The sequence below is a fragment of the Gymnodraco acuticeps genome, unplaced genomic scaffold (genome assembly GCF_902827175.1).
Source record: "Gymnodraco acuticeps unplaced genomic scaffold, fGymAcu1.1, whole genome shotgun sequence".
Taxonomy (NCBI): Eukaryota; Metazoa; Chordata; class Actinopteri; order Perciformes; family Bathydraconidae; genus Gymnodraco; species Gymnodraco acuticeps.
Genome location: NW_022991187.1, coordinates 1,352,732 through 1,379,023, shown reverse-complemented (window position 1 = coordinate 1,379,023; position 26,292 = coordinate 1,352,732). Strand labels below are relative to the sequence as shown.

Genomic DNA, 26,292 nt, shown 5'->3' with positions numbered 1-26,292 from the left:
GTTTAAGAAAGAAAAGGAGAATAAAAAAATGTTGAGATTCAAATTAGGACCAATCTTCTGCCAGACAACACACTCAAGTCATCACTGACACAGAAAATACAGTATAACATTTAAGTAAACAGAGGCAGGAAATGAGAAGTGATCGAGGAGGAGAGAGACAGGCTGTCATCAGTACGCTTTGAATTTCCATTCACCTCTGTAAAACATTATACTGTAACGAGTAAACAACACACTGTACAATTCAGAGTCTACTGCTACATCAGACGTCGTTTGTGTTAGTAAATGTCTGAGAAAGCAAACAGTCATTTCACAAACTGCATTCAGTGAGACTGTGTCCGTACGACTGCCCCAAATGTGATGGAAAATGTAAACGAGGTTGAATATTTGTCACTTTTTTTTGGGGCCAGGGTAAGGAAGCATCTTCACACTGAATGTATGAATGGCAAAAAGCGTCAATCCATCCAGACCTAGGGTTAGTATTATCCAAGAGGAGATCAAAAGGACACACACCTCTGCGCTCTGCTTGTCGTCCCTTAGTTGCTCCAAAACTTCATCACCTGGAAGATAGAAGAAAAACATGAGTAGAATATTTTCTTTCATTGGGGTCCCTTCACACAGAACTGACCTCTAAGGCAGGGGTGTCCAAACTCTTTTCACCGAGGGCCACATACAGAAACATATACGAAGGCCTGGGCCGCTCACTAGAGGTATATCGCCTCATTAGTTCAGTTATAAGTTAGCTAAATCAATCAAATGTAGGTAAATGATGCTTGTGAGTGTTGGCAGCTCATCCCTTCAAACAGAAGCTCAGATTGATTATAATAAGGGGAAATAGGAAGAGTGTATTTCAAGCTTGTTATGTAAATAAGTTATTAGGCTTTTTTCTTATCAACTAAGATATGTTAGAAAATGTTTCCAACTTGAATTGACTGAATTTATTTGAAAGGTGGTCTTATTAACACATGAATGCTACGGTGTCATATATTTTTACATTTACAGGGTATATGCAGGAATCCTGAAGTCAAATGTAATTCCTTTTAAGACCCTTTCCATACATTTTAAGACCTCATCGCCACTTGGAGTTTTAACCGGTTACATTGGCGACACACTTTACCTCACATTGACTATATACAGTATTGATTGTCCTTCCTCCTTATCTTCCAACCATTTGGACGCAGACTTGCATTTCCCCATAACGATGTTGTTTAACAACCGGCGTAAATGGAGCTTCGTGCGCAGTGAGCGTGCGATGTCCTGTTCAGATGACGTCAAACCCAACGGGATGCCATAAATAAACTACACAGAATCACACTACACACCTACGCAATGATTACATTCAGGCAGACTGTAGAATACAACCTCTTTGGACCCTTTATATACTTATTGGAAACAAGCTACAAAATGTAATACCTTGCAAAATGCCATTTAATATTTTTGAATAGCCTTAATTTTCGCTTAATTGATATTTAAGAAGTACAATCTAAGAAAAAAAACACGTTTCATTTGTGGGCCATATCCCATTATACTTTTTTTAATTTGCTGAGGGCCGATTCAAAATGTTCCGCGAGCCGTAGTTTGGACACCCCTGCTCTAAAGTATTAGCAGTGGTGGTGGATCAAACCCCTTCTTACCTGAGGACCTGTTGATGCTTTCAGGACCTGCCGCCCGGTCCTTCTCCAGTCTTTGAACTCGATCCTGTAACTTAGTCTTGTCCCGCTCCAAGGCCTCAATCGTCCCCTGGAGAGTCTGAACCGAGGCACTTTCCCCACGCAGTGCACCCAGCTGTGAAGAAAGCAATCAACGCTTTTATTCAATATTGAAATAATTAAATAGAGCTGCAATGTTTAGTTCAACAGCTGGAGAATAATTGGCAACTATCTTGATAACAGATCATTCATTAAAGAAAATGAATCAATTTAAGAACATAATAATACAATTCATTGATAATGAAAAATGTTAATTGCAGGGCTTCTATTAAAACATAATTTGAAGATCAAAAAGTGATTTGAATCACAACACTAATACAAGCAAAAGTTCAATTTGAGCAATGAATCCGCTATTCCAGATCTCAGACACAAAACCCATAAGTTCAAGTGTTTTGAACCGGCAAGAAGAAATGCGTCGGCTACTGTGCCTTTTTCTCACTAAGTCGCCGTTCTTTCAGTGCACTCTCAAATCTGGACTTGCTTGAATACATTTTGTGCAAACTCAACAGTTACATCAATGTTCTGCTAAACCAAAAATGCATTAGATTCTCACCTCGCTCTTCAGGGTTTCCACCTGCTGGTCCTTTTCCGAAATTAAGGCACTGTTTCTATTGATGGACTTTTGGAGGGTAGCCTTCTCCTTTTCATGCTGCTCCTTCGAGGTGCTCTCACTATCAGAGACACAATACCAACATATATCTCAGAGGTGCAGTACACAATCCCTCAAGGCAGAGAAAAACTTGCCCCAACAGTTTTTTAACGATAAAGCTCAGTTTTTTGCAACTTTCAGATATTTGACATACAGGGAACTAAAACAACGACAAGTGGGAGTTTGGTTAAAATATTTGGTAAACTTAGATTGGAGATTCAGAGGACAACGGCAACAAAATATAATATGTTCCTGTTGTAGCGTGAATTCAAGCCCGCTCCTCCTCCTTCGTCAACTTCTGTGTTTCACACAAAAAACAAGAACGTTGTCATAAGAACATCTGTGTCTGTGTGTGTGGTGTGTGTGTCTGTGTGTGTGTGTATGTGTCTGTGTGTCTGTGTCTGTGTGTGTGTATGGTCTGTGTGTGTGTGTGTGTGTGTGTGTGTGTGTGTGTGTGTCTGTGTGTGTGTGTTTGTGTGTGTGTGTGTGTGTGTGTGTGTGGTGTGTGTGTGTGTGTGTGTGTGTGTGGTGTGGTGTGTGGGTGTGTGTGTGTGTGTGTGTGTGTCTCTGTCTGTGTGTGTGTGTGTGTCTTGTCTGTGTGTGTGTGTGTCTCTGTCTGTGTCTGTGTGTCTCTGTCTGTGTCTTGTGTGTGTGTCTCTGTGTGTGTCTTGTCTTGTTCTGTGGCTGTCGTGTGTCTCTGTCTGTGTCTGTGTCTCTGTCTGTGTGTCTCTGTCTGTGTCTGTGTGTCTCTGTCTGTGTGTCTCTGTCTGTGTCTGTGTGTCTCTGTCTGTGTGTCTCTGTCTCTGTCTGTGTCTGTCTGTCTGTCTGTCTGTCTGTCTGTCTGTCTGTCTGTCTGTCTGTGTCTGTTGTCTGTCTGTCTGTCTGTCTGTCTGTCTGTCTGTCTGTCTGTTGTCTGTCTGTCTGTCTGTCTGTCTGTCTGTCTGTCTGTGTGTGTGTCTGTGTGTCTGTCTGTCTGTCTGTCTGTGTGTGTTGTGTGTGTGTGTTAGGGGGGGGGGGTGGGGGTGGGTGTGTGTGTGCGGGGGGTGGGTGATGTATATGTGTGTGCTGTGGTGTGTGGGTTGTGTGTGGGTGGGTGTGGTAGGTATATGTGTGTGGGGGGGTGGGTGTGTGTGTGTTGTGTGTGTGGGTCTGTCTATGGGTGGGGTGTGGGTGTTGTCTGTATCGGTGTGGTGTGTGTGTGGGTGTGTGTGTCTGTGTCTGTCTGTCTGTGTGGTGTGTGTGTGTTGGTGTGTGGTCCCTCCAATTTCCAGCATTAAAGCAGATATCAAATCAGCTTGCTTGTTGCTTACTTTCTAATATGTGGAGATATACGGTATGTAATACACGATTGATGATCAACATACACAATAATTAAGGCTTTAAAATACCTTTGTAAGCATTATTTGGCAGGCTTTGAAGAAGAAAGAGAAAAACAGATTGATAGCTTTTGCTTAATAATTCATGTAACATTCATATAAGTGTTTATTGGAACAAATGCTTATCTGCAAAGATCTGTGAAGCTGCTGAATAAAAGAATTATGCATTGACTTACCTTTGCTTCAACTGCTTTTTGAGTTTTGAGTTTTGATCCTTGAGCTAAGAGAAAGAACAAATGTGTTCAAAATCGAATCATGGTCAACAGATCAATATCTAAAAACATGATGTTTAATGCTTGAAGGTTTATGAGTGTATTTGTTTAATTGTTTCACCTTCTCAAGATCACGCTGGTGATTCTGATTGTTCTCGAGCTCCTGATTCAGCTTGTTCTTCTCATCTTGCAGCTTCTGCGTCTTTGCAGAATCTGCTTCTTTGAGCTCCTCTCTAAATGATAACAAATGTTAAGTTCATCTTACAACGTCAATAAAAAACGTACAACATATTAAACAACATTAGTTTGTAGGAAGTTCTTCTCCATATCTATTTCCTGTAGCCCACCAATGATATAATACAATTCATATTGAAATGGAAACAATCTGGTGCCACTAAATGTTTTTAAAGCTCGGTTGGATGCTACTCAATCGGAAGCTGTTGGTTCCTGCTCATGTGGATAGTTATGTAAATTGTAATCCCTGTAATGATGCTGTAAGATGTCCTTTTTGTTGTTCTGTTTATGTTTTATGTTTCATGTGGAACCTACTTGAGCAGGTCTCCCTTGAAAAAGAGATCAATGATCTCAATGGGATACACCTGGATAAATAAAGGTTTGAAATGAAATGAAATGAAGTCTAACAGATATCTGTTACAAGCAGCCAAGACTGTTAAACACCTGAACTAAGAACATCAAATGATGTATCACTTGTATTTAGACTCTTATAGCACTACTTCTATTCTATTTGATTGTATTTACTTGCACTATTTTATCTGTGTTATTGTGTTGCACTGTTGGAGGAGCCTGGGACCTACGATGTTCATGTCCTAACTACACTGTAGCTATGTACGAATGACAATGAAAGCCTTGAACCTTGAATTTAAATATACTCACATTTCCTTACACAGACTCTCAGTCCTCTGAGTTTCTATGCAAAGCTGCTCTTTGGATACATTCAGGTCATCTTGATACTTGGAATTGTTTTTCTTCAATGTTTTCAGCTGAAACAAAAATGAACAATACACATATTTGTAGAAAACACAGAGGTCAACAGGATAAGAAGAGCCGCTTCACCTCTGAGAGTTTACGTTAGCATCTCTCACCTGTGTCTCCGTCTTCTGCGTGGAGCCTCGGAGCTCCTCGAGCAAAGATTGGGCTTCGTTCTTCTCCTGCTTCAAAGTGGCTTTCTCTTTTGTCAGCTGTTCTAGAGCCTCAGCGGTCGTGCCAGAGACCTCTGTAGCCTAAATAGTGCATGAGCAGGATATTTGCTTAGAAAGGTTTCAAATTAGAAGCAGCAAATGGCTGGTTGAGATCAACATCTGATTACCTCAACCAACCCAAATTAAATCATTTGATTAAGCTATTGATAATGCATTGCTAGACATCAACCAATTACTTTTATATTACTTCATAAATTAATCGCATGCCTAATGAGTTACTCATCTTAATGACAATTAGAATCAGTTCAAAATCTCAGTTTATTGCAATTTCGCAGTACATTCGAGTCGAGAATTAACAACATAAATACTACACTAAGGAGTCAAATAATTAGTAAATACTCTAAAGCTCAACAGCCTGTGGGCTCAGAACAGATACTGACAATTATTTAAGAAAGCAAGTTGTCCTTCCGAAACCTGCTTTATATTCAGATATTTCATTATTTCTGGCCAAAAATATGTTGCAAGCCCAAATACTTAAAGGTAGGGTAGGTAAGAACGGAGAAACCAGCTCGAGTGCGCTAGAATTTGAAAGTACGCAGCCGAAACAAATCTGCCCCTTCCTTCAGACTTCCTCACAGAGCCCCTCCTCCAACACACACGAACGCGCACATGACCAATGAGGGCACGAGATAAGTTTGTGCCCAGAGGAAGGCTGACAGGCAGGTAGGCCGGCTCAGATGATTGGTCGTGCTTTTTACAGCGCCACGGCTTCCACAGATGAAATATTTTTATGTATTTATTGTCAAAGCATTTACTGTATTCATTGCTATCGGGATGTTAAGAGCATTCCATGGAATATAACAAAAGTGTTTCTGAAGTGAATTACCTACCCCACCTTTAAGTGAAGGGCATTGTAAATCAGATTATTGTGGCTATAATTATTAAAAAACTATGTTCGGAAAGTCTATTAGTAGGTAAGTTAGTCTATTTACATCTGTTACAAAATCAAATTGAATATGAAACACCACCATATGATGAGTGTGACAAAGATCAGCTTAGCCCTATATGGTCAGTTGATTTTAACATTATAATTGCCTCGTATCACGTTCTAAGCCCACAGGCAAAGGCTGGGAGCCGAGGGTAGTTCACAGCAGTTAGTACATGGAAGGTGAAAGTTAGACATGAAGATAAAAGGGAAGTGGAAAGGCAGACAAACCAGCAAGCATGCAGTGAGAGGTGCCCCAGCCACTCTAATCTACACACGTCAGTGATTACTACTGGAGGAGGAATACCTCAAGCTGCTTAGAAATGGCATTTTTTAGTTGGGATTCCAGCTGCCTGACATGCTGCTGGGCTTCATCTCTCTCCACCAGCAGGGCCTCCTTCTGAGAGGCTAGATTTGAGATGCTGGAGGAAATCTCTTCTTTAACAACAGAGCAAGCAGACACCTCTGCTACAGCACTCTGGTATTGTTTATCCAAAAGTTCTTTATTGATTTGTAGGTCCTTGACATCAATCTCTAGTTGTCTCTGGCTAGTGTGCATCTTCTCCATCTCCCCGAGGAGTTTCGACCGTTCTGCATGCAAGGTTTCTTGACTTGTGTTGAGAGAAGAATTGTTCTGCTCCAATTGACACTTTGCAGCTAAAAGCTCTTCCTTCTCTGTGGTCAGCGAGGTCATCTGTTTGCCTATATCCTCAAGCTTAGATGATAGCTGTTCTTTATCTGTTGTCAACTGACTAATTTCTTGCTCTCGCTGCTTCAATTGCGTTTTCAATGCCTTCGTGTCCATGACAAAAGACTTGTTTTGCTCATCAGTGTTCCTAAGGTTAGAAGACATCTCTTTATTTTCATCTGTGACCATAGACAACGTTTTCTTCAGCTCCTCAATTTGTTTGGAGAGACCCTCCTTGTCAGATTTAGTTGTATTGCGTTCACTAGACTCAGTCTGTAGCTGGGCCTCAAGAAGTAGCTTGGCCCCTGATATCGATTCAATCTTACTTTTTAACTCTTGGATCTCTTGAAGCAGACCCTGATTCTCATTCTGCAAGGACTGCACTTTGTTGTCGGTGTCAGCCTGCAACGACTTCAGACCCTGACTATCTTTAGAAAGGTTATCAACCTGTTTAACAAGTTCAGAATTAGCCTTCTCAAAATCTGTCTTTAGTTTACTGTGCTCTTGAATAAGTTCAGCTTTGCCATTTTCAAGAGTTTCAATATCAGAGTTGTGTTTCTGAAGCTCATTTTGTAAGTCAGCCTTTTCTCGTTTCAATGAGTTCATCTCTGCTTCAATTTGGTCTTTTTGCCGTTTGCTTTCCTCTAGCATTGTTGTTAGATGAGACTTCTCGTGAACAACGGCATCATTAGTTTTGGAGTTACTATCCAACTGGTCTCTATTTGTTCGGATTTCACTAACTAGCTTATCACGCTCTAGAGAAAGAGCATTACTCTCAGATAGGGTTTTAGTGTGCATCTCTTCCAACTCTCCCTTCTCTCCCGCTAAACGCTCATAATCCATTTTCTGCTGCTCTAATGCTGAATCCAGGCTCATGTTTTCTTTCCGTACAACATGTAGAGACATCTCAATTTCAGAACTCTGAAGGCGAAACGTTTGCTTCTCTTGCTCAAACGATGATAATGCTTCTTTAAGTTTCTCGTTGGACTTTGACAGTTGTTCTGTAGAGACTTGAAGCTTCTCCTTTAATTCTTCTATCTCTTTGAGGAGCCCTTCCTTTTCATTACAGACTTTCCTTTGGTTTGCAACCAGTTCTTCTTTCTCCTGCAGAAGGTGAAGCCTCTCAGAATCCGTCACCTGACTGTTGGTCTTGAACTCTTCCAGCATCTGGGCCAGGCTGGTTTTGGAGGCTTTATGTTCTTCACATTCACGGACAGAGCTCTCCAAGTCTTTCTTGGTAACATGGAGCTTACTCTGGAGTTCCTCCTTTAGCGTCGCAAGGCTCTGTTTTTCCAAAACGGCAGCACTGAATTCAGAAGACATCTCTACTTTGTCTTTTTCAAGTGTTTCTGTGAGGGCCTGCAGCTGAGTGTTCTTCATCGTAAGATCTTCTTTTTCTAAGTTCAAGGACTTGAGTTTTTCCTGCAACTTAGCATTCTTAGCATCAAGAGACTTTTTGGCATTTCTAGCAGAATCTCTTTCTAAAATGAGATTGTCCTTTTCACTTGTGAGCTTTGACCTGCTTTCATTGAGGTCATCTTCAAGTCGGTTCTTCTCTTTGCAGACTTTTTCATAATCTTCATTTAGTTGCTTATTTTTAGCCTCAATTTGCTGGATGTCCTGCTGATACTTTAGGAGCAAGTCATTCTTCTCTTCATGTTGTCTTTGAAGCTCCTCGACTTGGGCCTGGTGTTCACCTTTAGCATGCTCCAGTTTTTTGTTTTCAGCCTGAAGAAGATCTTTGAGCTTCTTCGACTCCGTGTTCAATGAATTCCTTTCTTCAGCTGAGGATTTGTTGTTGGCAAGTAGTTCCTCTTGATGTTTTGAGAGCTTTTTCTCGGTTAATAACAGTTCTTCAGTCTGGACTGAAAGCTCCTGGTGACTAATCTCAAGGGCAGAGAGCTTGGTCTGAACATCTGAAAGCTGTTTCTCCAGTTTGCTTTTCTCCGCCTTAACATCTTCACTTTCCTTACATCTATTTTCCAGATCTAGATTTTGCTTTTCCATATTTTTGGACAACTGTTCAACATCATGCTTGTGGGAGTCAAGCTCAGCAGAAAGACACTGGGGGGAAAAAGTTGAAAGAAAAAAAGGAGGGGAATATATATATAGGGGAAAGTAAGATGAATCCAAAATAAACCAAGCTGAAATGGACATAAGTGAATTGGAAAGGTTAAGCTGCACAAGCATCAAAATGGCAAAAATAACACCACAGCTTACACCACAATGACTTTCATCCATATGAAGGTGGAACATTTTCACTTCAGCCCTTACTTTTAAGAATGTATTAATGAAATGGATGTAATCAAATAAACTGGCATTTAAACATTGTGCCTGCTGTGTATACTACCATCACCTGCAGCATCTTTTATAGAGAGGCGAAGTCCCTCCCCTTCCGGGGGGCTCCATCGGACCTTATTTCGGAAAAGTATGTATTGAAGTCAATGGAGAGAGAAAGATTATCTTTCGATCCCGTTTGAATTGTGCCACGAAATACACATATGATGTTTGTCAATTTAAAAGATAGTTTTGCAAGTCAAAAAAATAAAAATGTGTCGTTAAAACTGTGAAGTAACACTTTTTGTGTGAAACCGCTCAATGAACTACATCTCCCGTCTCGCACCACACACCAAGACGGCCGTCACGTTGAAACATTTCACCTCTTTCTCTCAGAATGAGGCGAAAAGAATTAAAGGAGGTGAAAATCACTACAAGTCTGGGCACGTTGAGAGCTGTACATACACACAAGGGGAGTTAGTCGGTTCCGCAAGAGCCAGCATGCGGGATTCTGGGATTTGTAGTTTTTCTAGTTGCGTATTTTTCATAGTCTTATATTTCAACAGTTTTACGACAAACTGTGACTTTTTTGACACGGAAATTATTTTTTAAATTGACAAACATCTATGTGTAATTCGTGGCACAATTCAAACGGGATCGAAAGATAATCTTTCTCTCTCCATTGACTTCAATACATACTTTTTCAGAAATAAGGTCCCATGGGGCGGAAGTAGATGGGCAATACACATTGCCACAAGTATTTATGTTTTTTATAAATGAAATAAGGGTAAAACAGTTAAATAGTGTAAGTCAAAAAAGTAGAAGGCATAAAAACACTAACTTCTTGTAAGGCAGTGAAAATGTTCAAACCAAATGAAATATCAGGTAATAAAAAATGCTAGCAGGGGTACAAAGCTAAATCGGTAATCACTTATTGTAATTTGAAAGAGAAAATGTAAATCAATAGCTTAAGTATGTAAATAGTAATTAGTGATTAAACATTTAGCACACAATCCGTATAATATTTGTACAACACTTTCTTTGGCTTTTCCAATCACTTTAAAATGACTTAAACTTCACATAATCTTAATCGGTGTACCCCTGCAAGCATAAAGCACAAGACACCATCAAATATAAAGCTGGGATGAGTATGCAAACATATGTTATTAGCCTTCATGTTGGGGAGATTAGCAACTCATCACAAATTAACTGTATGACGTTACTTAAGAGTGAAAATGCTGGGGATAATATACATTAATGATTGATGTTAAAGCAAGGACAAATAATCTGACAGTTAAACGTTGTCTCCCATAAATGAACACTTAGTTTAATTTGTTTTAGTGTTTAAACTGAATTTTAGGGTACTAACTTTTCATTCACAAAGAGGATAGGTTTTTTGTCATGATCTTTACATATCATCATGGGTAGAATCAATAATGCATCAAATACATTTTAACATGTTACTGATAGAACATTGAAAACATCTTGTTTCAAGTGTCTGTACCTTCGAAGGTTTCTGCTTACCTTAGCCTGTTCTTTGTAAGTCTGCAACTCAGGAACCAAATTCTCCAGCTCTTTGGTTTTGTCCTTGGATGAGGAGAGCTCCTGCTTCAACGTGTCTACCTGACTCTGAAGAACCCCAAGGTCCTTTGCATGGAGCTCTGAAGCCTGAGAGGAGGATTTCTCTTGCGTCTCCTTTAGCTCCTCAACTAAGGTCTCACTCTGTTTTACAGCCTTCTCCTAGAAATCAAGAGATCAGAAAGACAATAACTAACAGTCTTCTCCTAGAAATCAAGACATCAGAAAGACAATAACTAACAGTCTTCTCCTAGAAATCAAGACATCAGAAAGACAATAACTTGTATATACTTGTTTTGTATCAGCCAGTGACTAAAATATAGACTTTTGGAGTAAACTAAATATACACTCTTATATTAGGGCTGTAGTCAATCATCTACTTTACTCTAACAATCTGAATTTCATCGATACATACTAAATCTCCAGTGCACTCCATATGATCGACTAAATGAACTATAAATAAACATAAAAAGCTATTTGTAGTATATTAAAGTATATTTACCCACTTTTTGATTTACAACGTGACATTTAATTCTCAAAATCAAACACATTTTGTGTGACTGTCCCGCAATACTAACCAGGTTAGTGATGTTGTCCTGACGGCTACTCATTTGAGCCTGATGTGTGTCTCTGGTCTCTTTCAGCTCCTGCTCTTTGCGGGTCTGTTCTCGCTGCAGTTGTTCATTTGAGTGTGCCGCCTTCTCCTTCTCCTCTGTCAGTTGACTCTGTAACTCCTCAAGCCTCCTGAGTGATGGCAAAAACAGAGGACATTAGACGAAGCATGGAATGACACAAAAGCAAGATTTTTTTTTTATTTTTACATACGATTGGTTTATGTTTTTGTAGTAATCCTGTAATACAGGAGAAGGTAATAATGAAGGGTCGTACCTTTCTTTTTGCATGAGATCTTCATTCATTTTTGTCAGCTGTACTGAACTATCGCCAGATGTCTTCATCATGTCTGAAATATCATTTTCCAGCTTGCATTTGTCCTTTGAAAGCTGCTCAAGCTTTTCATCTGCAGCCTTCAGCTTTCTCTCCAGGCCTGATTAAGACGAGATGTTTCATAGATTATAAAGTTACTTTCAACCAGAAAGGAGAAACAACGACATAGTAACCGTTTAAACGTTCTCACCGGAAAGCTGACTTCTTAAAGACTCTGACTCGGTGGTCAGAGAAGTGCACTGCTCTTCCTTCTGACTGAGCTTCTCGAGTGTTTCTGCAAGAGGAAAATGGTTGCATGTTAGATCCTAGAAGCCTTAATGAATAGGAAGAGGCAAATTACTAACAGAAAAGGTAGGAGGAAAAACAGTTTACTATCTGAAATATAGCAATTGCTTATTTCATTTTACCTTGCATAGTGTTCGATGATTTAGTCTGATCCTCTGTGCTGTCAGCCATCTTTTGTTTCTATGGGGGGGAAATACATTCTGTTTCTGGAATATCCTCATTTATACATTTTCAGGAATGTTGAAGGTTTTGTGGTTTGTCCAGCATTATAATTATTATATTATTCGTTTAATGATGAGAACAGGTGATGTATTGAACCAGATGATATGATAGCTCATTGCATATATGTGTATAATGTATATTTGTTGGGTGACTAACAAGGATTTGCACTAGTGGATTTAGACAAATTAAACAAATGTACATAGTTTGTTCATCAAAAGGACACTAAACACGAACAAGCCCGGTATCCACAATAGCTGCGATCATGCATTCACACACAACACTGGACCTCCAATCTCAATTTCACCCTTCTAGAGTGGGGTAGTATTTTATGGACTGGCCAACCAAGCTATACAGCTGCTGGTTTAGCTAATAAGACAAGTGAGACAAGACAAGTGAGACAAAAAAAGGTACTCTACCATAACTAAGCTACAAGACTCACCATGCCTCCAAGCTCCTGTGCCAGGGCGTCTTTCTCCTGCTGTACAGTGGTCAGAGTCTGCTTTAAAGAGAGGACTTCCTGCTGTCGGCACTCCACCTGTGAGCTCAATTCACTAACCTATAGCACATGTCAAGTAAATATTACAGTTGGTAATGGAGAAAAAGCAAACTGCAACGAAATATGCACACCAAACACAAATGAGTGACAAAGGACATGCAGAGATTGCTTCGCTCACATAACACACACTGAACATGGAGTATTAAAATGGAGATGAATTAGAACCCACCTTTGAATCCTGGCTGTTCCCTTGGTTCTGAACCAGCTCCATTTGACTCTTCAGGGTGACAAGTTCCTGGTCACCTTGTGCTACTTGGCTGCGCAGAGCCACTATTTCTGACATCTGCTCTTTGGTTTCTCTATCCTTGTCTTGGGCCTGTTGTGCCAACATGGTTTCTTTATCCTCAAGCTCCCCCACCCTAAGTTCGCCAGCATGAAGTTTTCCAAGAACATCCTCCATCTCCACCAGGTGCTGCTCCTCTACTCTTTCAACGCTGGACCGTAGAGAATCCTCCAGTCGCTCCTTATCATCAATCAAAGACGACAGCTTTGTCTTCAGCGCCTGCTTCTCCCGAGTCCAAGCTGCAGCATCGGCCTCATGTTTGGCACCAGCCTCCTCTAGAGCCAACGGGTGCTCTACCTTCAGCCTTTCAAGTGCACTTTTAGTTTCAATAAGTTCTTCTGCCTGGGCCCCTGCACCTTTGCTAAAAGATACCTTTAGCTCGTCCATGGCTTGCTGATGAGAGGCGATGGAAGACTCTAACTTGGAACGCCACAGATCAATTTTGTCAGCGTTCTCTTTCTCAGCCTGGCTTAAGCGCATCTGGAGCTGCTCGTGTTCACCAGAGAGCCGGACAGACGCAGCCTGAAGCCGGGCGGCTGCCTCACTGTGGCTCTTTTCTTGGGCTTCTAACTTCTCCTTGTACTTTGCTAGTTCTTCTTTCTGCTTTGTTTCTTGGGAAGTCAGCTGATCCCTCAGAGAGTTTATCTCTTCCAGAAGGGGAGAAAGGGTCGAGTTTGAGTCTTCAGAGCCCTGTTGGGACCCGAGACGCAGCTGCAGGTCCGCTACCTCTCGGCTTCGTAGTGAAAGGTCCCTCTCAAGGTCCATAATACGGGATCTTTCTGACACAGTAGCAACCTTAAAGAACAAAACAATCTTACTTTCAAAGATGTATCTTACATAGTTTAGTACGGTATTCAAACACAAATCGGTCTTAGACTTTATCAGACTTAACTGTTACTAAACAAATGAAAACTGACTGGTTAACTGCAATTATAGCCACACTTAGTAATAATAAAATGTGTCTGACAGAGAATTTAATTTGCTTGCTAAATGAGGAGGGCATGAAAAACATAGATCCTGTAAACAAGGTGTTACACTGACCTCTTGTGGCCATAAAGGGCATGGTCCAAATAATGAAAGTGAACACTGAAAGCATGTATGGAGCTATAACTGTGTGTAAGACAATTCCCCCCCATCCATTACACTAACACTATATGATTAATGCTAACCTCATGATTTACATGAATTAAGAATAACATTTTGGGAACATTGACATGTTCCACTTTATTCCAGCTATGTTCCAAATCTGCATTTCATCAATTCTGCTACTTAAGCTTAATATTTAATAGCTTGGTTAATAATTGGCCCTGAAACTAGAAAGATATTGTTCTTGACATCCCTTATGACTATAAGACAAGTGTGCAAAGTCTGGGAGTAGGAACAGGTTTCTGACTATCAAAACGCAGGGACACCAATAAGCAGGACAAATGGATGCTGGGAAGGACTGGGGAAATATTTTATAGGATAACTTAGACAAGGACAAGGGACAAGTTTGTCTGTCTGGTTAAGCAGTGATAGCAGTATAGCGAGAGTGAGTTCAGGTTGGGTTACGTATCGGAAAAAGGTTCAAGTAGAAGTGGGCTGAAAGTTACATCTGGTAATTTCTTGACAGTTGTCATTGTATACCGTAAAACATAAAATAATTTTGCGGGAATCAATTTAAATACGAGGTATAATACTTAAAAAAGGGTAAATAATTCTGTAGCTAATGCCACACTGTAATGCCAGACTGGATAGACCAATTTGAGCATTTATATAAACTTTTAAACTTATTTTTCTGATTATTTGGGTATCATTTTGCTTATATATAAAGCCTGAAAAATGCATTTGTGGGGTTCACCACAAGCTTATACAAAGCAAAGCTCCAGTTGCTGCCCAGCACCTCTCGATATCCCTTGAAAATGTTTTGGCCACTATCCCCGGCACTTTGTTCCAACGCAGCACACTGCAGAGCGGCTTTCATTACCCTATTGTCTTCTAACTCTCTTTGGAGTTTCTCAGCTTTGGTCTTTTCAAAGAGTAGGCTCTGTTCAAGCTCCTTAATGTGGGCATGCTCCAGTCTGGTCTGCGTCTGTTAGTAAACAAGGGGGAGAGGAAGAGAACACACCAGTGCCACCATCACATGCCAGCCCAACGCAGACAGAGAGGGAGGGAGACAGGAGAGAGGATGGAGGGGTTTGGACAATGATAATGGTAGGGGGGGTTGTGTGTGTGTGTGTGTGTGTGTGTGTGTGTGTGTGTGTGTGTGTGTGTGTGTGTATTTTGTGTATGAGTATTTGGGGGATTGGGGAAAGGGTATTGGGAGGGAAGTGATGGATGAGTGAAAATGAGACACCCCATGCAGAACTTTCAATGTTGAGAAAAAAAAATGTGGGTGAGATACAAAACAAGCGACAAAAGAGGGGGCCATGTGTTATGGATGTGCAGGATGAGTATGTTTATGGAGGCAGTTTATAAGTAACCATGCAAAATTGACACCTGGTGAACAAAGCACATTGATTGTTACGATACACAAAAAACTGGATAATTTGTGTCAAGCCACCGAGTAAATCACGTAAAAATGACTTCACCACATCATGGGGAGAAAGCAGGGCAGGTTGTTTCCTGTACAGACATGATCTAATGTTGTAGAATTGTCATATTGATTTATTAATACAAAATCAATATAAAGATGTGTTTCTGCATATAAAGCTAACCCCATAGCATCTGTATCTTCTACTCGTCATCTTGTGACGCATGAAGCCTTTTCAATAACCACACTGCTTTCTCTCTTTGGTGATAAGGCCATTGTTCACAATGCATATTGTAAGTAGTGTATAAGAAACCACCAGTTATCAGACCCCCATGTGCTGGATTTGAGACCAAATCAAAATAAATAAATCAGTATTGAAGAGCTCAGGCTGTTGGACTCAAGAAACAGAAATGATTCGCATTTGACCTTTGTTTCCTATGAATAACAGTTTTTAACGTTTTTAAGGAACTTAAGGAAGCATTTCTTGATGAAGGCTTATTGTATTATATCAGGGGTCGGCAACCTTTTTGATATGAAGTGCCATAAAAAAAGAAAAACTGTATCAGCGTGCCGAACGATCGTGAATTATCAACGGGGGGGGGGTGAGGAGCTCGACGCTCATGAACTGTCAACAGGAGGGCGGGGGGAGCCTCGATGCGGGGAAGCAGTGTGTGGACCTGTCAGCGCAACTTACATGATGCCGAATTTAACAAACAAATTTAAATACTTGGTTTAAACGGCATAATAATAATAATAAGGACGGTCGTCCGTTCTGTGATTCTCCAGAACACACAGATGGCTAGAGCAGGTCGCCAGTGGGCTTTCAACTAAAGACACAGCCACGCAAAAACTGCGGCATTTGTACAGCTCCTTATGGGTACTGCAATTTGTGAAGTGTTTTCCTCCGTGGTGAAACGATCAGCACCACGGAGGAAAGTGGAAGAAAGTCGCCTGGAGTTAAAGAGAGCGGGGCTGCGTTGCGTGCATGGCTTCCTTCTGCAGGTAACGGGGAGACACGCTCTGGCGGCGGTCTCGTTCAGGATCCGCAAATACAATTTTAATATTTTGCACACTTATTCCACTAATTCCTAGTGTGCCACTGGTTACGGTGCCGCGTGCCACTGGTTACGGTGCCGCGTGCCAGGGGTTGCCGACCCCTGTATTATATGTTCCCCAATGCACTTAAACTTAAAAGTTTCATTTAAAAAAAGGGAATCGACTCAATTTTAAATGTTGTGTCAACAGCATATCCCAGGTCACACATTAGGTTTTCAATTGACACAATCTGGCAAAAGAGGCCTGCCTGGCTAAATTACTGATATACCTAACTCAAAGGTAATGAATAAAGCAACAAGGATTCGATTTGGAAACAAGAAAATAAATTTGAGGGCTCACTGTACGTCTTTTGAGTAATTTGAATGTAAATTGTCGTTAGCGTAGGTAAGACCTTCAATGTAGCCTGACACATCTAAGTTTATATGCAAATTACATTTAAATTCTTAAGCTGAGTGCATTTCCCATCAAATTGCAGTGGGCAAACAGAGTTCAGGTCTGTGACTGGGGAGTGGAATGACAAGGGAGCATCTCCAGTGGTTCCATGCTGAGCACTGGACCAACATGAAAGACGGGGAAGAGAAGGAAGAAGAAGCAATAACATCAAATCACTGAACAGGGAGGCACCGAGGGTTATAGCACAACATTAGTACACCTTTAACAGCTTGAAGTCAACAAAGCATTTGGGAGTTTTTTTTTACGTCTGTCAAGCTTCATGCACATTTTTAATGTATCCACAGCTGTGAGTAAGTAATAAACTGTTAGTATACACGGTTAAAAAGAAGATATTCTAACCCTGTAGCCCTCAATTTAAAAACATCTATTTTGAGCTTGGATGCCTTCAGGGTAAATGAGATGGTCCCCTGTGTAGCTCTGTGGAATAAATAACAAATCCTTTGATCAGATATGAACACAGGTAGCACTGAGCCCCAATACCTGCCGGACATAACTTGGGATGAAAACATGACTCACCTAATATTAGGATAATGGTTTACCAGAGCCTTATGTTTTAAATAATACTACTAACATCACAGGCTCTTTTGGAACAATCACACTAGATTTGATAATTACCTGGAACAATATAATAATATCATTTATTACATTTCCACGCAAACACGCCTACCGAGAATGCAGAGTAGGAGTATGACTGCCAACATAAAGAAATGCAAATGCTCTGTCAGGACTCAACTGGAGTTCTGTGATCAGAGGTACCTTTTAATCTTAGGGTGCTTTCACACAGTCATTAGGGCTGCTCGATTATGGCAAAAATCATAATCTCGATTATTTGGGTCAATAATTGATATCAGGATTATTAAAAATGATTATCCATTTACTTTGAAAACATCCATTTATTGAAAAGAAAAATGTGAACAGTGTGTTTTTAACAGTTGATTACCCTGAACTTTAAAGGGATAGTGGAAATCCGCGAATTTTGGGTTTAACTTATGTATTTTTATTAAAAATAAGCATAATAAACAATTTTTTTAAATTTCATGCGCCTAGTTTCATTTTATTTTCAATTTTACTGCGCCCTCTCAATGAAACGAAATACTTCGGGAATCTTCGGGTGATGACGAGAGCAGAGGAAGACGAGCACAAACAATGGCGGACATTCAATAGCATTTGCATGTGAATAGCCGACCTTTATTATGGTGAATAGATGTGTCAATACTTTATACCGAGTATATTGCCATAAATATGATGATTGATTATCAGTAAAAAATTCTACGTGACACAACGACATTGGATTAACCTTGAGATGCGTTTTTATTCCGTTGAACACAACTTTTGATCACAAATCAAAAAAGGTAAGACGTAATTATTGTAATATTTTTGGAACCGGATGTTGTTTACTTTCTCTTTTCTGGCTGATAGCTCCAGGAATTCGAGGTCTTACAGTGATGACATTACATGTGGGAATCTGTGGAGTCTCAGCTTTAAATCGTATATCTTGTTTGTGCAGTTAAGATAGTAATAAGGGCATTTCTACCGTGTGTTGTGTGTAAAAAAGCGTTAGCATTAGTTAGCATTGTTTCGCTCAATGCTAATTCAAAGGCTTGGTATTACTCTTGTGTTTTTTCTAGCTAACAATTGTTCTTATTGTCAGTTAGCGGAGTTTCTTACCTTTAAAAGGGTATGAAACATTAATAGTTTCATAAATGTTAAGAAGCCCTGAGACATGTGAGAGAAAAAACTGTGGGAGGGGTCCACTGGGGGGGACAATGGTTAACAATGATTAATATTTGTAAAGGCTACAGGTGATCTTAAGATGCGTGAGCTATGCTTAGGGACCTACCGGTCAAGATTATTTGTGCGTAGGGGTGCATCATCTGGCGCCTGGTCCTGGTCATCCTCGCCATTGCCCATGCCGTGAACCATCACCTCGGGCTCGGGCTCGAACAAATAAGGACGTAATGGTCCATCGTCTGGCTCAATATTGTCACCATCGTCGCTTACTGAACCGGATTCAGATTCAGTTCCTAAAACGACATTTTCGTAGGAAAGCCGAGAGGATGTTTCTGACTCGCCATCATCACTGGATACCTCGTACAATCCTTCTTCTTTGTCTGGTATATTTGCCCTTCCACGTTCATTCTGCATAGACGCCATGGTTTGTTATCGTATCGTCTTCCTAAGTTTTCGTCACTTCCGGTTTGGCTGAGTCGAACATTTCGTTTCTAAAAAACTTTGGGGAAGCTGCAATAAAGTGCTTCTAACATGCGTAAGGCAATTATTATATTTTTTAATCAGGTGTGATTGTTTTGATACGTAATTATGCTTGTATATAAGTTAAAACGAAACTATTTGAGGTTCCATTTCCACTATCCCTTTAAGTATAATTCAACTGAAAAACCAATAAAAAAGAAAATAAAAATAATAAAATAGTTTTATTTCGATTATGTTGTTTTCATAATCGTTGCAAGCCAAAATCGTAATTGCGATTAAAATACGATTAATTGAGCAGCCCTAACAGTCATTAGGTCTGAATCCTGACACTCTCTAAATGTGATATATTTATAAAATGTTGCCGATTTGCACTTTAATTATATGCTCCAAAAATCCCTTTAGTCAGTTATTTTTTCTGGAGATCTTTAATCTATACAACAGAAGCAATAAAGTTCTGATTTCCCCATGTTGGTGCGGATACTGCAGGACGACGATCGCCAAACCTGTCTAATCAAGGATTCTGTATAACTCCATGTTTACCCCTATTGGCTGACCTGTAAAAGGGTGTGTGAACGTGAACGGGACAGGAGCTAAAATGCAGCAAGGTATCTGTTTCTTTTGTCCTTGGTTCGAACCAAATGAAACTACAGATGTGAAAGCACCCTTTAGTCGCATCCATGGAGACACACTGATATACAGTATACACAATGATCACTTTATTGTAATGGCTATAGAGCAAGTTTTATGTGAACTGATTCCTGAGTTTGAACCAGGATGCAGGGTGATAAGAGCACCTGCTCAATTGTTCTTAATATAACATTTAAAATCAGTAGGAAAATGTTGAGTTCGTATTTAATTAACATACCAATAATTTCATTACAGTCCTGTTTTAATGTTATTACATTGAATTCGATAAAAAGTGTTAGTTGCCATGGTGTCGTGCAATTACCTCCAGGTCTCCTTTGGTGATGCACGCTTCCTCCACGCGGAACTGAAGGTCCTCCACTTTTCTATTGGACAGAAAAATAAAGACAAGCAATGATTACGAAAAGGGTGAATCAAACTCGGGCACATATCTTTCCTCAGGACATGATAAGACTAATAGTATAACGGTATTATGATGCCATTTTATCTCTCAACAAACTACATTTATAAAATGATTGAGTGATAATAAGACTTCTGGCAACCCTTACCTTCGCTCCTCTTCCAGCTGATTCAGCAGATCCACTTTCTCTTTGTCTGCAGCTTCTACCAAGACTCTCAACTGATCCATCTTGGTCTCCATCTTGAACAGACAAACCAAAATGAATACAGGTGATGAGGCAACTCTTTTTCTCAGAGTCATTAGGGGTCAACAGTAGGGCCCAATCCCAAACCACGCCCTACACCCTACCCCTCCACCCTACCCCTCCACACTACCCCTCCACCCTACCCCTCCACACTACCCCTCCACACTACCCCTCCGTTCGCGTGGAGGGTCCGCCACATTAAGTGCTGTTCCAAACCAACGAGTGTGGAGCGGTGTGGAGGGGGAGTGGGCTATCAAGCCATCAAACAGCGAGTCTGCATCGGTGCTGACTTGAGACCGGTCTCTACCTGACCGGTCTCAACGCTGTGTGTGTCCGTCAGGAAACAAGCTGTTAACAAGTAGTTCCAGCAAACATCCACTGATAAACTGCGATGTTAACATCCTCATGATAACCTCATATGTTTTTAACTTAGGATCATACCTGTGTTTAGTCTAGAAAAAGGTAAATGTGTGCATGTTAATATAAAGTTGTGTATATTTACAGACTGTTGCAAAAACTAAGAAGCTTATAAAAATCAGGTTTAATACTTTGGAGTTTTATTTTAGTTATTAATTTTTAGCCTAAGAGATGCTGATTTGAAACCGTTGTTACATACAGTTACGGCATTTCCTGTTTCTGCCGGAGAGAGGGGAGGCCGTCCCAAAGCTTGCTGCTGTGTTTACTCCCTCCATCTGACAGGAGGGAGCCTCGTTGAGCTGCGAGTGTCACTCCAGGGAGTTCACTCCGTCACAGAGGGGGAGTGTGTAGGGGTAGGGTGTAGGGCGTGGTTTGGGATTGGGCCAAAGTTAATGCAGGTAGTTATTACTGAACCACTGGGGTAACTGACCTGCTCCTGATCGTCCCTGAGCAGGCCCATTTCTTGAGCCATCTCTCCAGCGTGGCCTGTTGCCTTGGCGACTTCAGCTCTCTCCGTGTCCCTTTCATTCATAAGCTGCTCAATGTGCTGCTGCTTCTCCTTCAGCGCCTCCTGCAGGGCGGTGGTGCCGGAAATTTTACGATTATACCGTGATGATGTCTCTGTTAGCTATGGAGGGACATAACACGAGCAACGTCAGACTGGGAAAACACAGCATTATAAAAACTGATGAAACGATGATGAGTGTGTCCGTGTCTCACCAGGCCTGTGCGGCTGGGCTTGGCGCTGACAGAGGACGCCACAGAACTCATGCTACTGATAGAGGAGGCACTCGGGCTGCGCTTCAGCCCAGTTGGTGTGGCCACTACTTTCCGAACCGTTGTTTTTGCTTTGGCTGGCGTGGTGGAAGGGAAGCCGATGCGTGTGACTTTGTGCACTGGAGCAAATAAGCCGTACTTCGGTTGGCACTGAAAATATCTAGGGACACACATTGGAATACAATCATGCTGATGGAAGTCTTAGTAAACATGTGGTTAACTAGTATGTTAAAGATCCAGTGGTTTTTGTACCTTGTGCCTGCCACGGCCCCGTCGTTCTTTCCTAAAGGCTCATCCAATTCCACACCGCACCACTCGCCTTTGGCAAAATCGGTTTCTCCAAGGAAACGTACCACCCCTGCCTTTGTACCACCGACCTAAGAAGAAAAACACTAAACATTAGCCTACATTTAATCTCACACATGAGAGAAGCCTAAAGAGCAAGCAGCTTTGCTGGGTAACACATCCTGAGTGAGATAAACCTATCAAAGCGACAGAAACAAGCATTTACCAGCTTTGAACTGCATGAGGCCAACATGTCAACATGTGAATGGTAATGTACATCATTACAATCAGTGTTAGTACCAGTACTTCTTTTGACTCAGGAGCTGGAATAGACCACTGATTTGAAGTGGAATAGACGATGTGTTGTGAAGTGGAAGGGACCATGTGTTTTTTTACTACATTGTAGAAAATGAAAGATCAGGAAAACAGGAAATAGTTAAAACTTTACCAATACTCTGTCGCCCATCTTCAGTTCCCTTTCCCCTTTCTTGACGGATCCAGTCTCAGAGAGGTTGGAGACAGATTCACTGTTTGTGCGTGTGAGGTTAGATGGTGTCACCGGTGTCGCTGGTGTCACTGGCGTAGTGGAGGAGGTCTTCTTGGTTGATGTGGTAGTTGAGGGTAATGTTGATTTTGTGGCGGGTGTATGTGAGGCAACGCTACTAACTGAAGGAGTGGGTGAAGAAGCGCGGGAGGGGGGTGCCGTCAGAGTTCCATTAGCCTCCCCCTCTGTGCGAGACAACTTGGATGGGCGGGTAAATATCCCTCGCAGGGCATCACACTGGAAGTAGCGCACCCCTGCCACTGAGCCATCATTCTTCCCAATTGCCTCATCCAGAACGATCCCTGCCCACTGCCCTGGTGCAAACTGAGCCTCTCCCAAAAATTGTATGTGGCCTGACTTATTCCCATTAACCCAGACTCGCTCTCCAACCTGGAAGCTCTCCCCGGCACCATCTTCTGCACTGGCGTCTGGAGCCGGTTTGTTGGTTGCAGCAACTTTAGATCCTGCTAAAGAATAATGAGAGAGAAAGAGAACAAATGACTTGTGAGACTAATGTAAAAAATGGAGTGCAAAACATGCAATATTACTGCAAAAGGTATTTTGCGTAAATGACAACAAACGCAGCGAAGGTACATTATGGTTGTTATGCTCTCACATTTGTTTTGATTGAATGCAACCTGGAGAAATGTGATCAACAAACACTAAATTGGATTCCCTGCTGTATGTCTGTTAGGATACAGATGAAAATAAACAGAGAGTGTGTCTAATATGCAGTTCCATTCATTCAATCAAATTGACCACCTTCTTTGCCGGTTTCTAGCAAAAACACTGCATGAACCCATACAAAAAACTCTGTGGCTACAAGATAATACAATCAGTGTTTCATGAGCTAAAACAATGGCCCAGGTGAAGACTCTTACCTGAGCTGGGGTTGGTCTTAGGGGCTGCTGTCCCAGGCGGTCTCCCTATCTTGCTGGGCCCTTTTATCCCACTGGCCTTACTCATGTTTCTTCCTGTGATCTGCTCAACCTACAAGGCTTGTGTCCGACGGTGGGTACAGACTGACCCCAGACCATCAAAAAACTGGTTGCCGCTTCGGGATGGCAACTTTTGAACGCTTCACCAAAATTATATAAAAAAAGAAAAGTTAAACAAAAAGCAAAACCAGGAAAAGGGAGTTGGGAGGAAAAGTGATCGCAAGATGGACCCTGTTTGGAAGACAAAAAAGAAACATTACTTGACATCAAGTTAAATAACAGATGTATTATTTGCTGACTGTTCCTGCTTCTGCTATGGGTGGCACTGTGAGCAATCTTTTCATTTGGAGATATGCATGTTAATACAACAGATACACCTTCAAGTCATGTTCATTGACTTTGTTTTTCGTGCAGTGTTAATGGTGGCATTTTGTTTCTGTTATGACAACAAGCTGCTCAGCACACACTGTCACAGGCAAGACCTAAAAATACCCTGTCAAAGGCCGGCCAGTCTATGTTATGCAATCATGAACTTCTGAATAGCTATTCATCTGTGACCTTAACCTTAATATACAGGCAGAGCCCCAAGCAGGCTCTCACTCAATCCATCATTCTGGCATCTAAACTCATGTAAGTCTGGTTAGCAGCTTTCCCTAAAAACAGGATTACTGTAGTAACAAGACCACCATCAGCAGCAGATGATCCTGCTTGTCAGATTACCTCACCACGAAAACTGTCTGAATGTGGGATTAAAGCATGGTGCCCCTGTCGCCGGCAGATTGGCAATATGATTTATTGTAACATTGTGATGAAATGGCCTTAATGAAATCAAACAACTGCTGATTATATTGACAGGTTTTGAGTTTCAGGCAAATTGAATTGACTGTCAGATCTGTAGCATCTCAAGCTATCTCAGTGGAGGTGTTGACAACATCATCTCTGCAGGACCAGGTGCACAGAAGGTCTAGCACGCCGAGTGTCATGCTTGACTGTGTGTGTGACCACAGTCAATAAAAGCAAACTACACACAAGCAATCTAAAGCGAGGATGAGCCGGTTTGTCAACAACATGACCTGATAATTACTGGAATGTGTATGTGTTTTAACTTGCCTCTATAATGATGGCGTCATAATTAAACCTTACATTTGGTAGAAAACATGAAAACAAATGTTGATATGTTAGGAAAATATGTATAAGTAGAGGTACCAAAGAGTTTTCCCAATGACTGTATTTAGTAATTGGATTCAACGTGCTGTTCACCTGCCTGTTATCCAACAGCATCTCTTTAGATAGATTGAGAGATCAGTGTTTGTGGAACAGGAAGCTTTTTCAGACCAATTTGTGCCAGTTACTTTATGTTTAACTGAGCCATTTTCTGTTACACATTAAGCCATTCAAGCTTTAGCAGTCATTTCACTTCTCCTCCTGAATTTTGCTTCAGCCATTTTGTCGGCCGGTCCACACTAAAAAAGCTTGGAGCTGAGCGTGTCTGAAACTCGACCAACAACCAATCACATGAATCTCCCGCCCCTGACACACAAGCAGCGGTTTGATTGGCTAGAGCTTGTACTGGCATATGATTTGATTGGCTGACGCTTCCACCGAAAGCTTCAGAAGCTTCAAAAGTTGAACATTGCTCAACTTTTGCAGCCTGAAACGCCAGGAAAGCTCTGCTTCCCACAATGCAGTTCGGCAAAAAGTGACGTCACCCCATTCAAAGTGGGCAGATGCGTTGGAAACCGTTTTTGAAGCTGTCGAAGCTGTAGTGTGGACGGGCCGTAAGTAAAGTGTATAAACAGCTTGGATAATATCAGGCTAAATGGTTTCACTATTCTCTATCAGTAGCATAATCATTGATTTCAAACCCTTGAAGGATCCCGGGGCAGATGAACAAACATGTCTTGATATGGGTGCCTGTTCGGAAGTCCCTTTCATAAATAAAAAGGTCAGCTAAGACATTTGATCTCACAAAGGGTAAAAATGTAATGAAGAGCTTGTTCCATGGTGTCACTCAAACATACCTGTCATTCCTGTAAGGGCCTAAGAGTTCAAGTATGTAGGTTTACCGAAGACACGATTTCTCACAGCCTAATCATTATTTCTCAGCAGAAAATAAAGGGTGGCTATCAGAAGGCAGTGAAGGCAGTGACCTAGTTCAAATGCAGCGTTCCAGTTTTCTCCCACAGTGCCTTTGAGTGATACTGATTAAGCCCTCGGGTCAATGGGAGGCCAAATAGAGAGAGCCTTTCTATGGCTTTCTACGTGGTTCATTCTAAAGTGTATGTATAATAATTATACAGCACAAATGATAAAAAGGGAAACTCCTACAAGCCTTTGGAATATTGCAAGAACGATTTTTTCTGAAGCCAATAAAAGCATAATCATGTCTTATTAGAACATCACCAGGCCTGCTTACAACGGTCTTGTGAGCAGCAACAGAGGATGGGACAGCTCTGTCTGAACCTCTGAACGAAAGCAGTCCACTTAGTCTGGAGAATTTCCCAGTGCAGTAATGTTAATCTTGTGGCACTGACTCTCACGTAAATCTGGTGGACAAAGCCAAATACTAATGTTTGGGGAAAAGTTCATTATTATAATGAACCTTTTTAACTTTCTTAGCTATACCCAATTCAATGTAGTCTGGTAGAAAATCAGTTCTCAATACACAAATAGAAATGGGTATATATGGTAGTCAGTCAAACAGAACTGAGATCATCTCCACTTCTCAAAATGACTGAATAGACATAAACGACTTCCATGTTGGTAATAACAGAAGTGTATGTGCTCACAGGATATGAACAGTAGACCGTTTGTGAGGATTTCACTATTACTCATTTTCAAAAGCATGTTTGGAAAAGCAGAACACAAATAAATCTGCAGATCAATAT

General features: G+C 41.1%; 1 protein-coding gene across 6 annotated transcripts in view; it reads right to left on the bottom strand.

Annotated features, from left to right (window-relative positions):
- Positions 1–26,292, bottom strand: part of clip1a (CAP-GLY domain containing linker protein 1a) — a 31,696-nt gene that overhangs the window by 2,831 nt on the left and 2,573 nt on the right. For 2 of the 6 annotated variants that reach the window (XM_034238212.1, XM_034238214.1), the window contains exons 2-25: positions 23,348–23,635; positions 22,371–22,933; positions 21,890–22,014; positions 21,581–21,797; positions 21,291–21,488; positions 20,348–20,439; positions 20,104–20,164; positions 14,889–14,993; positions 12,809–13,717; positions 12,523–12,639; positions 11,984–12,041; positions 11,767–11,850; positions 11,520–11,676; positions 11,210–11,375; positions 10,578–10,793; positions 6,396–8,840; positions 5,047–5,184; positions 4,838–4,944; positions 4,065–4,176; positions 3,908–3,951; positions 3,748–3,766; positions 2,260–2,379; positions 1,632–1,782; positions 511–557 (exon numbers count right to left, since the gene is read on the bottom strand). In XM_034238212.1, coding sequence (XP_034094103.1) covers positions 511–557; positions 1,632–1,782; positions 2,260–2,379; positions 3,748–3,766; positions 3,908–3,951; positions 4,065–4,176; positions 4,838–4,944; positions 5,047–5,184; positions 6,396–8,840; positions 10,578–10,793; positions 11,210–11,375; positions 11,520–11,676; positions 11,767–11,850; positions 11,984–12,041; positions 12,523–12,639; positions 12,809–13,717; positions 14,889–14,993; positions 20,104–20,164; positions 20,348–20,439; positions 21,291–21,488; positions 21,581–21,797; positions 21,890–22,014; positions 22,371–22,933; positions 23,348–23,432 — 6,336 coding nt within the window. In that variant the 5' untranslated portion in view covers positions 23,433–23,635. The remainder of the gene's footprint in view (positions 1–510; positions 558–1,631; positions 1,783–2,259; positions 2,380–3,747; positions 3,767–3,907; positions 3,952–4,064; positions 4,177–4,837; positions 4,945–5,046; positions 5,185–6,395; positions 8,841–10,577; positions 10,794–11,209; positions 11,376–11,519; positions 11,677–11,766; positions 11,851–11,983; positions 12,042–12,522; positions 12,640–12,808; positions 13,718–14,888; positions 14,994–20,103; positions 20,165–20,347; positions 20,440–21,290; positions 21,489–21,580; positions 21,798–21,889; positions 22,015–22,370; positions 22,934–23,347; positions 23,636–26,292) is intronic. The other 4 variants (XM_034238213.1, XM_034238215.1, XM_034238217.1 and 1 more) reach the window with 4 other exon arrangements.